The 13,715-nt window shown below is 37.6% G+C and overlaps 1 protein-coding gene across 1 annotated transcript; it reads right to left on the bottom strand.

The window, feature by feature from the left end:
- Positions 1–2,837: 2,837 nt before the first annotated feature.
- LOC149090281 (uncharacterized) lies at positions 2,838–3,704 on the bottom strand. The gene has a single exon (XM_089247496.1). It carries the CDS (start codon positions 3,702–3,704, stop codon positions 2,838–2,840), a length of 867 nt encoding a protein of 288 aa, XP_089103622.1.
- Positions 3,705–13,715: the final 10,011 nt, after the last annotated feature.

Genomic DNA, 13,715 nt, shown 5'->3' with positions numbered 1-13,715 from the left:
AATGAATACGTGTGAGCAGTCTTTCAAATGAGGGTGGACGAAAATACTTTGTGGTGCATGACAAGATGTTGGTCGCGGTCGTAATTTTGTAAAATGTTCTTTGATAGTCTCAATAAGTTCTTTTGATGATGTTTCCCTCGGAGTGGGATCGAATATTTCTCCGGGAAGTCTGAGACTAGTGCCGTATACCAATTCCGCGGTGGTAGCTTTCAGATCTTCTTTGAAGACGCTACGGAAACCGAGTAATATAGTGGGCAAAGCAGTACACCAGTGTTCTGTGTTATAGGCTTTGATGGCAGCTTTGAGGGGTCTGTGTAGCTCCTCTACGAGGCCATTTGCTTGCGGGTGATATGGTGAAGACCGTATTCGTTGAATTCCTAGTACTCTTGCCAGTGCTAGGAAGAGGGAGCTCTCGAATTGACGGCCTTGATCGGTTGTGATTTTGGATGGCACCCCAAAGCGAGATATCCATGTTGCGTAGAATGTGCGAGCTACAGTCTCGGCGCTGATGTCTGGAATCGGGACCGCCTCCGGCCAACGTGTGAACCTGTCGATCATAGTTAGACAATAGGCATTGCCACCAGAAGGAGGAAGAGGACCAATGATATCAAGATGGATGTGATCAAATCGCTCAGTTTGGTCAGGAAATAAACCTAATGGGGTTTTCGTGTGTCGTGTTATTTTGGACTTTTGACAAGGTATACATTGTCTGGACCAGTTATTACAATCTTTATTTAATGAAGACCAAATGAAGCGAGTCCGAATCAATTTAGTTGTAGCTTTAATTCCTGGATGGGAAATATTATGAATGGTCTCGAAAACCTGCTTACGAAACTGTTCTGGTATGTATGGTCTAGGTGTGCCAGTGGAGAGATCACAAAATAGTGAAGTATTTGAGTCTGGCAAAGTCACTTTTTTGAGCTGTAATCCTCGTGGATTTTGTAAAAGATCAGTTAAAGTTTGGTCGCGTTCTTGTGCTTTTGAAATTTCGTTATAGTCAATAGGATTGGGCATTGAAATTGATGTTATGCGGGAAAGTGCATCTGCGGGTATGTTTTCGCTACCTTTTATATAGTGTATGTCAGTAGTGAATTGGGCAATAAAATCTAATTGCCTGCATTGACGAGGGGAAGCCTTGTCTAATTTTTGCTTGAAGGCATATGTTAGTGGTCTATGGTCCGTGAGTAAAGAAAAGTCTCTAGCTTCTAACATATGCCGAAACTGCTTTATAGAAGCATATGCAGCCAGCAATTCACGGTCGTACGCGCTGTAGTTGCATTCCGCGGGAGATAATTTCCTTGAAAAAAATGCAAGAGGCTGAAGCTCGTTGTCAACCACCTGAAACAGTGCGCCGCCAATGGCAAAATCGGATGCATCTACCTGAAGTACGAGTTTGGCATCGGGTTTCGGATGTGCTAAAAGGGTTGCGTTGGACAATAGTGTTTTGGAATTTTGAAATTCCTTATTTGCTATGTCAGTCCAAGCAATTTCTCTGTTGTCGTTTTTTTTTGACCCTTTTAAATAATTATTCAGTGTAGTTTGTGTATGTGCTGCGTGTGGTAAAAATCTACGAAAAAAATTGAGTAGTCCAAGGAAACGTCGTAGTTCTTTAATTGTTCTTGGTCTTGGATAATTGAGAATCGGCTCAACTTTTTCTGGCAAGGGTTTGGTGCCTTGTTTGGAAATGGAGTGGCCTAAGAATGATATCTCCGCAACACCGAAGACACATTTGGAAACATTAATTGTGAGGCCATAGTTATTGAGCCGTTGCAAAACAGTGCGTAAGTGAACCTTATGTTCAATTTCACTGTCACTGAAAATCAAAATGTCATCTAAATAGACATAACAAAATTTCAGATCACCAAGAATCTCATTCATAAATCGTTGGAAAGATTGGGCAGCATTACACAAGCCAAAATTCAGGTAAGGAAATTCAAATAAGCCGAAAGGTGTGCAAACAGCTGTTTTCGGAATGTGGTCGGAATGAACAGGAATGTGAAAATACGCGCGCACAATGTCAAGTTTTGAAAAACAACTTTTACCGTGTAATGCATTTGAAAAGTCCTGAATGTGAGGAATGGGGTACCTATCTGGGACCGTGCAGGCATTGAGTTTGCGGTAGTCACCCACTGGACGAATACTGCCTGAACTTTTTGATACGACATGTAATGGTGATGACCAGGGCGATTTAGAAGGCCTACATATTCCTTGATTCATCATAAATTGGAATTCCTCCTTAACAGCATCATAGAGCTTGGGATTTAATCGCCTGGGTTTGCTATGTATAGGCGGGCCGGTGGTTTCGATGTAATGTACAGTGTTATGCTGAACAGGCTTCACTTTGTGCGACACTTTTGTCAGTTCAGGAAATTCTGCCAAGATTTTGTGATATTCCGAAGTTTCGGATATTACCTTAATGGAATAGTTTTCAGAGTTATATTCAATTTTTCCAATTTGCGAAAGTTTCGTGACACTGTCCATTAATCTGCGGTGTTTGAGATCAATTAAAAGTCCAAAGTTGAGAAGAAAATCCGCGCCTATGATCGGTATTGGTACGCTTGTAATGAGAAACTTCCACTCAAAACAACGTCTTAATCCAAAGTCAACATTGAGAACTTTGGTGCCGTAAGTGTGTATCTTAGAGTTATTGGCAGCAAACAATTCAAATGAATCAGGAACTATTTTTGTGTAATGTTTTGTGAGTGGAATGCAAGAGACGTCAGATCCTGAATCAATTAAAAATCTCAAATGGGATCTTTTATCAAATACATAAAGGCGACAAGTTTTCACGGCCATCGGTGTTGACGTCGCCGATATATTATAGTCGACGGCCGTGTTTAGTTTCCCTGTTCCTTGGTTTGAAAAGAGCACGGTTGTTGACATCTGAAGGCGTTGTTGCCGAATCTAGCATGGTAATAGCAATAGCCGGTTGTTTGTGATGAGGGAGTGAAACGACGATAAGGAGATCTGAACCTCCGTCTCGTATAGTTTGTTTCTCTCTCTCTAGACAAGCGGTCGAGTTTTTTTCTAAGAGAAGCTATCTCCGCTCTCATGGCACTCATTTCTGTCAGAGGGGAGGGATTATCGGGTTCAACGTTGTTGACATGTAGCTGCGGGGTCCCTGTGCGTTCCGCTCTCCCCATGGCATAGATGCTGTTGTTGTATGTGTCTTTACTAACTTCTATTATTTTGTCGGCCATTGTCGCTAATGTCTCTAAGCTCTCTGAGCTAACTGATAGGATGGCCTGTGTTTCTGACGGCATACGTTGGAACCATAGAGTTTTTAGAAAATCGTCGCTTACAGATTTGCCGGCTAAATCTCTCATTTCCCTTAATAGGTGTGAAGGTTTTTTGTCCCCCAACTGTAGTTCGGACAACAACTTGCGTACTTGACAAGTGTTAGAATCAGAGAATTCTTCGATTATCCGTTGTTTAAGAGTCTCATACTTGTTTGTTTCGGGTGGGTTCAATAAAATATCTGAAACGGAAGCGAGCGTTTCTGGATCTATAACCGCAATCACGTTATTGTATTTGGTAGCGTCGTTAGTTATGGCGGATATTGAAAAACAACTTTCCACTTGAATGAACCATAACTTTATATTTTGCCGCCATATGGGCGGGAGTTTCAAGGCAACGCGACAAATTTGTAAGTTTTCTGGTGATGGGTCAGGTGGCGAAGGGTTAGGAGAGTTATCGTTAGGCATTTTTGGATACAGACTTTTATGCGAATCTAGTTATATAATTGCGAAAATAAAAATAAGAACATTTGTTATCCTGACCAAACAAAATAGAGCGATCACAAAAAGGTCCTACCCTGATCTTAATGGCATCGGCGGTGCTGCACACATTGGGCTTCGGCTGAGTAGATTCGTCATCTTTATGTCATCAGAAGGTTGCTTCGGTCTAGGTCACCACTGTTACTGTCCACTTTTATTGTATCATCGAGAACATAACATGTTGAATCAGCGTTATCTTCAGGTCTGTCTAGTCACAAAAAATTCTCTCGCGCAGTCCCCGCACTTGGCGACCGTTGGCCACAGTCTTTGGTGAGCCGCCGCAGATCACTTAAATGAACGGTGTTGCTGCTTCAGATCACTTAAGCGTGCCGCGGCACATCTCCACGTCGTTTAAGTGACCCGTGGCGGATTTGCAAATCACTTTAGTGGACCGCGGCACCATTCCAAAGCACTTGAGTGATCCCCGGCAAATTTAGAAATCATTTTGGTGACCCATAGCACTGTTCCCGATCACTCAAGCACCCTTCGGCACATTCACAACTTACATATTCCGCGGTGCTGTTCCAGATCACTTAACCAGGTGGCCCACGACACGTTTACGAATCGATGAAATGGCCCCGTACTCTTCTAAAGATTGAACACTGTTGGCGCACATGATGGAAAAGTACCAACCCACTCAACGGGACAAGTGCATTAGTTTGTGGCTCGTGAGTGGTAGCCAACTCGAACATTTGGTCCACATACTCAAAAAAGTTATGCATTCATGCTTTGAAGCTAGTGTTCACTAAAATAGGCCAATGGTGCCGTTGAAGCTACAGATACAGCATGGGACCCCATATGCTGCTGTCTTAGCAACGAAGGCGGTAAAAAAATACAGATTGTCCAAAACTAATTTCTTGTACTGAGAGAATCAATGGGATTGTTCGAAATTTTCTTTTGCACATGCTGAAAAGCATGTGCATACAAATGCAAATGCAAGGCCAAAACAGGCAAAATGCCAAATATGGATGCCATATATTTCTAAAATGCAGCAACCCAATTAAAAATGCAATCATAAATACTCTCCAAGGAAGGAGAATTCAATCAGTCTTCGTAGCTTAGTTGGTAGAGCACTATCGTCTAGCAAACGAGTGACCAGGATTCGAGTCCCCGTGAAGGCAGAGGTGAATTTCTCCTTCCCCGAAACACCTATATATCTTCATTCAACCGGTTTTTCGTATCTGTTGTATTAACGGGGGAGAGAGCGACGTCTTTGTACCTGCAGCCAGTTATATTCCATATTTGTTTTTTGCTAGCCTGCAAAATTAGCCATCATTTTTATTTTTATTTCTTATAAATCGCCAAAAACTTGTCTGTTTATTAGTTTTTTGACGGTCCCCCATGTTTTCCCGCATTTTCGTTTATTTTTACCGGACCACAAGTTATTTCCCTTTTTTTCTGCCGGTCCGCGAAATTGTTTAACTACAGTCAAACTCGGTTAAAGCGACACCGAAGATTCTGCGAAATTGTTTTCGTTATAACCGATTTGTCGTTACAACCGAAGTTGATGTTTTCAAGGCCTTTCAAGCGTAAAAAATGTAACCAGGTGCAATCAAATATTACATTACACATTTTAAATTTCATTACGATTAAGGTGACCATAACTTAACGAGGAAAATGCGGGAAATTGGAATCACAAACATGGAAAGTCGCGAATTCTCGGCTGCTGCCAGCAAGCAGCCTTTGTCCTGATAAAGTGCTTCATCATGTGTCTGCAGTGAATGAAAATGTATTCACGAGAGAAGACTATTTTCCACGGCACATTTATTTGATGAATATTTGTATGTATGCACAGACAAATGCATTACAATACAATTTATAAATTATGCAAATTATCTTCGTCCTGATTTTAATAAAGATTACGAATTTGCCCTTTAATTGGCAAAGTATTGAAATACCCATAGGGGAGAAGTTTCAATGGCTATTTTAAGCAAATGAGGTACCCTTAATGCTATTACATGACAAAAAAAAATTATCATCAATATTTAATGAAATATGAGATGTTGCATTTCAAATAACACACTGAATTTACTATATGATTCATGTAGATTTGAATACTATAAAAATGCTGTTCCTTCAAGGAAGAAAAATAGGTATTTTCTGGATATTATGCGCCGAGGTAAACTCGGAAAGAAAAGTCAACTGGTCTCAGCCGGGACTCAAACCCAAGCCCTCCTACATTCCATGTCATTTATCGTTTACCAACATACTTTTTCATCATTGTTGAAGAATGCATAGCAATATGACTCCTCCGCGCATGATATTTCCTTCCAAAATGCAAGAATTAAAAAATCGTTCTTGCTTGGCTTATCAAGAAATAGGAGACATTTACCTTTGAGCCATTCTCTCTTGGTAATTATTAGAAATTTCGTGAATGGCTCACAAGTAAAAATCGAATGTTTAGGGGTTGCTTAGATGTATCAATGCTGAAACGAGCTCAAAATATAAAATGCTTTTATTTGAAAAATATAAGAAACTCATGTGTGAGTCGGTTTTAAGAGCAACACTACCAAACAAAGGTTTAAAGTAAGCTTCTTAGAAAAAGAAAACGACTGGCATTTTTTTATAATAAAAAAGGAAAGAGCAAAATATTATAATACGGGAATGTCCTGTTTACGGGTCACAAGCGATGAACATCACGCATGTAATAAATATTTTTTTATCGTCAGGGTATCAATAGAATAATAGACAAGCATTTCCCTGAATGTGATCAGCTCTTATTCTCGGTGTTCCTTAAGGCAACTGCCTAAGCTATGTTCTTTCTAACGCATCCCCGAAGGCAACTGCCTGCATTCGGGTACCATTTGTTTTTAAAAAAACGTCATTTTGGATAAAACGAATATGGTTTCGGTTTTGATATGATGTAAAATTAAGAAAATAGATGTTATTTCACGAAAATATTGTCAAAAAAAATTTATTGCCAATTTTACATGTGAAATTAACATGTTTTCAATACTTCTACTAGACATTGCACAATTAAAAACTGCTGCTTTTAAAAACTTTGAAAACATGTTCTTCACACAGATTATCACTATGGCATTGTTATTTGAAATGAACCTAAAGTTTTTGAATGCTATTTAAACTTTCTTAAATATGATTGTTTACTAAAAAAAATACACATTTTTCTTTAAAAGGATTCTTGATATTCTCAATTCAAAATCATGTAAATCAAAAAGTTTCAAACGTATCGCTTAGTAAGAAAGTTTCATAGAGATATTTTGAAAAATGCTCTAGAAAGCAAATTTTGCGTGAAGTGAAAAAGCAAAGAAAAAAAATCACAATCTTCAGAAAAGGCATTTGAAGATTTCATTTTCAGATTAAAAGCATTTAAGTCGTTTTACTTAATTGGCAATAACTTTGCTTCTAGTTGTTGTTGGGATGAAAATGAAAGTTTTGGATCCTACAATATAAAACTGCACTTTCAAATGCACACATAAAAACAATTGTTTCAAATTTGTTTGTGAATTTTAAGTCATTTGAAGGCGTCTTAACCCTTTAAGCGGCAATTAGAAATCACTACCCCCCTCCCTCCACTCTTCAAAATGATATATCTTTTTTTATTAAGTAGGTTTTCTTCCAATTTCCAGCAGGTGCAAACGAAGGGGTGTAGGGAAAAGTTTTCCATTGATAAATAATTTTTACAAAACATCTGGGCTTGTCAATGCTAAAATTAAGGACTTTCATGGAGGCGAAATATCTCGTCATCGCCGCTTAAAGGGCTAAGAAAATGATATAGAAACGAAAGCAAAAGACACGAAAAATGTGTTGTTATATCCGAAATCGTTGACTTTTTATCGACGTCATAAGTAAAGTTCGTTATCATTATTTTCTATGGGAATCAGCCACGACCTCGAATTATTGACGTCATAGCCAAGGTGTCGTTACAACCGAGTTTGTATTTTCACAGGTCTGCAGGTATAAAAATGTTGAACAACACTACCACAAAGCGAATATATTTTATTTTTCTCTGTCCATGTTCGCTAAAAAAAAACAATCAGAACTAAGTGAGGACTAATACATCGAGACAGATGTTTGCTGCGACAGCGACTTAAGTGAAATTAGAAGAAGCCGTTGAGCTCGGCCTGCAGGATAAGCCTACAGGAATGTAATATATCTATCTACGAGGAGAGTAAATAACAAAAGACGGCCAATCTACTTTCTCTGCTCTCCCCAAAAAAAGCGCTTATACGGATTCCGACCGGAGAAAAATAATTACCGATGAGACTAAATGTTTATGTGCGCTATAAACTGACGCCGGCAGCGTGAATTACATGCAATACAGTCCAGATAGAATTATCTTTCGAATCACTACATCCTTATTTATGATGGCATTCACATCCGACAAAAAAAATTTATCGCGGATCAAGTAATGGAGATTTTATTCAGGGTCGCCCTTCTCCCAGACGCGGGGCCAATTGCGTCTCAGCAATTTCGTTCACCAAAATTGTTCGGGACACCCCCTTGCTTCAGTTTTATATATTTTTGGAGGAGTGGAATCGGCATCTACTATTTCAGAATATACAGGAATGCTGAGAAATGTCCATACACAAAAAAGTTCTAATAGATTAATACAAAAAATTGATGAAAATTCAGCAGTGAACGTAATTTTTAACTGTCTGAGAGGAACAATTCCCAAAACTTGAAAATTTTAGAATTGATGAATTAAAAATAATGGAATGAAATAATCCAGTACCGATAAAAATTTAGAATTACTGAAAGAAATACAAATACAATACAAACATAAAGGTCACAACAGGCCCAACGAAGTGGCTGAAAAAAAAAAGACGCCCATGAAAAATATGGATGAAATAATTCCAGAGTTGAGGAAAATTTCAAACTAAAGAAAAAGAAATAGTTCCGTGATTGATGAAAATTTAGAATTAACGAAAGAAAAAATTCTAGAATTTGTGAAAATTCAGAATTAATGGCATAAAAAAAATTCAGAATTGATGAAAATACAGAATTAATGTAAGAAATAATTTAAGAATGGGTGAAAGCCTTCTCAATAATTTACCGTGAGCGCGAGGTTTCACAGTGCCGGGGGCACGGTGCGGTCTTACCTGTCACACCCTTACGGATGGCTCTGGTTTTATTTCGGTATTCGGCGATATAATTGGAATTTATCAACCTTGTATAAAGTCATTTTTTTTTATTCTAGGTTAAGAAACAAACAATAGACTGGGAGAGTTTCGAGAATAATGCATCATCCTGGCTGTGAAGCTTTCTCCGGGCATGGTCGGAAACGTTATCATGATTGAAATAGAACACTAATCCAGGGGATGAGAGAAAATAATCTAGAGCAGTGGTTTTCCCAAACATTTTTTGAACACCTGTAAACATCTTCTGGTACTTTAGGTGAGTATCTTATCGACCAGAGCTACCGGACCTCATAAAAGCTGGTTCAAATCTTCCAAATTGAAACGGACATTTACAGATGCCTTAATTTTTGGAAATTGTAATTTCCTTTCCCCGTCATTTTTCTGGATGAAGCTTCTTTTTAACCCAACCAGGCCTATTTATCGTAAAATATGGTAATCGAATTGCCTTTAATACATTCACCAAAAACTTTCTACTCATCCACAGCCTATTTTTTAACAAAATTTCCTTCATTGAATTCAGAAGAAAAATGAATGACGTGAAAATTGAATTTTTTATTCTGGAAAAATCATTCGGGTTAGAGCTATTCAAGTTGAGGCACAAACGCTTCGCGATGTTTTTCCTCAAACCGCGACGCTTATTCTAAGAGAAACACGGTAATTTTATTTTTATGTCTTATGTATTCGCTTCATTGATTCATCAAGTTCTCGACGGGAAAATAATATCTATTGAAGAGGGGGGGGGGGGAAACGTCTTTTCACAGAACAAAAGTTTGATGTGATTCCCATGCAATGAATAGAGACAGACAAAAAGCGCTGGCCAGCTACAAAATAAAGAGCCATCGAGTCTGACTCTGACAGCTGCTAATAGCCGTTTACGAATCATAATCGCTGATTCAGCTCTTAAAAGACACAATGTAAATCATAATCACAAAAATGATAAATTACTTTAATAATGGCTTACACAACTTTAAAAGTTAATTTTGGTCAATTCACATACTCGGCCTATTCAAATAGGCAGTAGATTTTTCAAACTTCAAAAAATTCTGATGAGTTTTTATGAATACAGGGTGTCCCATGAATTTGGACAAATTTCAAAACAAAATCATGAAAAATCAGCAAAGTAATTGAATTTTTCGAGAATTTTCCAGGTAAGTCCGTCAGGAAAATAACTTGGCCCGGGAACCTATGATGTTCTTAAGACGGTCCTGCTTGTCGATGAATGGTTTTTTTCCGCACGAGGGAAAATACTTTAAATTTGCGCCGATAGACATCGCTGTATAATCCTGTTTCTTGATAATGAGTAAATTTCATTTCTTTAAAAGATGATGGGCTTATGAAACGAATTATAAAAGCTTTCAAAGCAAACTGAAAACATAAAAAAAATTATGACACAAACAAACAATGATGAAACAAATTATGGAAGGCTTATGAACAAATTCTTCCAAGAGTTATAGTGTGTAAAAATTGAACTACTACTTTTTTGCTGCAATATTATATCACTTTGAAAGGCTGCAATGTTGATACTGGTAGATAAGACACATTTAGTGAAGTTGCTTCAATCTAAATCAGTGTTCTTCAACATTTTCTACTCGCCGAACCGGTGAGATTAAGTGAGCAATTTCGCGAACCCACATAAACGAGAAAAATAATTTGCGAACCGGCAAAAAAAATATGGAGGGAAAATTTTCCTAATTTATTGTATTTTATCATGCGAGAAAGATCGTTGAGCTGGGACCCCTGCTGCCACCTATCAAATAAAATCGAAATTTGTAATAATTCTTCTAGTAAAATTGTTTGGTGGGTTTTAGACCGGTATAGAGCACGAAAATAAAAAGTATGTGGGGTGATAATATGCATTTGTTATTTCCATGCCACACATTTGTGTATATTCTACTCGCCATAATACAGGTTGTTCTTTTTTTGTGTTCAATACAAAATAATTTTGCGGCAAACCTAAAAATTTAATAACCGGTATTATGGTGCGTAAGAGTAACATCGATATGCAGCCAAAGTATAAACGAAATACTATAACATAGTATTTCGGTAGCGTATAGTATATTTATTATATATACTATGCACTATTTATTTTAAAGCTCAATTTCACCAAAGGTCCAACGTTCAATTTTACTTGAAGAATTTATAAGAAATTCTGCAAGGGTCCCAGCACGAATGCGCATTTTCCTTGTATACAAAACATATCGGAACGACAAAACGAATAGAATACGGACTCATTAATCAACGCTTTAAACAACATAATCTATCTCACTTCCTGTGACATTAGCATTTTATTCATATACGAAGCTTCAATAAATTACCCTCATGTGTTTTTAATTTAGTTCCCGAGGAAGCGGGTCTGGTAACCCCCGGGGTTGAAAGGTATTTCCAACCGGGATTCCCATTTCTTCTTAAATTTGGCCATTATTTGATAGAAACTTATTGTCCAAATATTTTGGTGTCTGATGTTTAAATGACAAATCATATAAAATTCTCGGTATCGTAAAGAGTATCCTAAGAATAGCATGTGCACAAATGTTTTGTATCGGCATTGCAAAATGCTCATAATAGGTCAACTTTCAGGGTGATCCATGAGTTTGTAAATAGTTTAAAAACTCTTAAAAAAAATTGAAGAAATTGGAAAATTTGAATGTTGTGTTTGCGAAAAAATTATTCTCACGATGGGGGGAGGGGGATATTTTTTAGCACAAGAAAAAAAATTAGTTCACGTTTTCGTCGATAGAGGGCGCTTCACGAAAGCAAATCGCTGGAAATAATTGCTGCAAATCAGAGTCCTGTAAAAAATGTAGGGTGTACGATTAACAGCTAATTTTTTAATTTTTATTTTTGTTACTTGCACTTACAAGGTTTTTCATTGTGGTGTCGACATTGGTGGTGAAGTTTTTGTACCTCAAACCACGAATCACCGGCTAAAGCTTTACGAATGTTTCGGACACAGAAGAGATTGAAGAAAGATTCCGATACGATCCTTCCTGCTCGACTAGTTTCCCTGTCCCAATATCGAAAAAATTTCAACTTAATTTTTTTTTTCCTGTTCCAAAAAAAAATTCCTGGGAATAACTTCATTCAAAGATGCCAATTCCTTCCGTTTCTATGAATTTTTCAACTATTTACGTACACCATAAATTATTATCTAATAAATTAATGTTCATTATTGTGTTATAGCAGGGTTTTGTCCGGAAAGAAATACCCAATCGAAAGTAAAACAGTCTTTTCTAGAGGATAAAATATTCAAAACAGAAGAGAATCGTTTATCTCCAAATCTTCTCAGAATTTCTATTTGAAGAAAAAAGTGGTTTTTTGTCAACTTTTTTATCAAGTTCAGAAAAAAAAACCACTTCAAAGGAAACAATTTTTCCGGAGAATTTTTATCGGATCATTTTAAAGTGCCTTTGAAGTATTTTTAAATTAGTGGGGGCCTTTTTTTTTCTTCTCTTTATACGTGTTTTTAATAGAAATGGTTTTGTTTTATTCGAATTTGATGCAGTAAAACCTCGTTAGAATGCGAGCCGGTCTCCCATTTAAAAAATTCTCTAAGCAGAGAGGAAGCAGAACTACAACATGATACTTTCATATCACGAAAATTCAAGCGTTTACCATAACAAGCACAATTCTGACAACATAAATACGTCAGGGCCAAAGAAATACACTCGGAACACACATTCCGGCATGTACCAATTCGTCAGAGGGTCCGCAGTGGAATGTACGGGAGGTGCATGTACGGTGAAGTAGTAGTAGTAGTAGTAGTAGAAAACCCTCGTTAAGTCCTCACCCTAATAAGGCGTCACGCCTGTTAAGCCGTCGTTTTTCTCCGGTCCCGTCCAGCTTCCATAGACGGCAAATGTTATTAAAACCTCGCTTTACTTGTCGCTAATTTCTGTTAGCTCGTCACTATGGAAAAGTTTGAGAGAGAGAGAGAGCAACGGATGACCTCTAAAATGTCTTTAAAAAAAAGAGCTTGATAACAGCATTGTCATATGATTTAAAGTGGCCATAAAACCTTTATGCACCGAAATGGAACACCTCAAACAACGGAAGTTGCGCTGAAGAAGTTCATTTGCCGATTTGAATTGTCCCTAACGTTCTTGAAACGTAGGGATAATTCAATGTTCTTGAAACGTTAGGGACTATTAGAGCTATACCTGATTTTTGCATGGGTTCTCTCTAATTTGAGGCTTCAAATTTAAGCAAAATATCTTTGTTGAAAAATCAGACTTTTTTTTTCAAGTTGAGATTTGTAAATGTCGGCTGTTTCCTGCCCTAGGGAGGTCCCCCTCAAGTCAAAAGTGGGTCCTGTCTACAAATACAAATACAACGCCACAACAGGCAAAATGCCCAACGAGGTGGCTGATAAAAAGATGCCCATAAAAATATGGATTTTTACAAGATTACATTGTACTTTTATCATAAACTACTGGTGAAGAATCAAAACATAAAATTAAATTTCATGTAGGCCTGTAAGAAAAATTAATATGCAATGATTCTGTTGTGAATAAAAGCTAACTATTCTGTTGCTCCGATTAGCCTAAATCAAAAATTACTAGTACAAATCAAAGTGTACTAGTATATTTTTGCAGCACCCGAGTGGCGTGGTGGTAAGATGCTCGTCTGCCACCGTGAAGATTGCTGTCAGGGTTCCACAGGTTCAAACCCGAGGGAGGATATAGAAAAGATATTATCCCTTACGAGCTTGAGGCGACCACCGATAGATAGCGGCTTCATTTCCAACCCATCGCGGTAAATTGCAATATGGCTAGTTTGGTGAAGTACTTTTTAGCACAATAAGTTAAATACTAAAAAATCAAAAAAGATATCCTAATCTATA

The sequence above is a fragment of the Pholcus phalangioides genome, unplaced genomic scaffold (assembly GCF_987345545.1).
Source record: "Pholcus phalangioides strain wild (caught in Gottingen) unplaced genomic scaffold, Ppha-v1.0 ptg000001l_1, whole genome shotgun sequence".
NCBI classification, from domain to species: domain Eukaryota; kingdom Metazoa; phylum Arthropoda; class Arachnida; order Araneae; family Pholcidae; genus Pholcus; species Pholcus phalangioides.
The sequence above is the reverse complement of the archived record's forward strand: the minus strand, read 5'-3'. Positions and strand labels throughout refer to the sequence as shown.

Bases quoted from the DNA above. Each gene is read 5' to 3' on its own strand.
- LOC149090281 (XM_089247496.1), bottom strand. From the start codon at position 3,704: ATGCCTAACGATAACTCTCCTAACCCTTCGCCACCTGACCCATCACCA.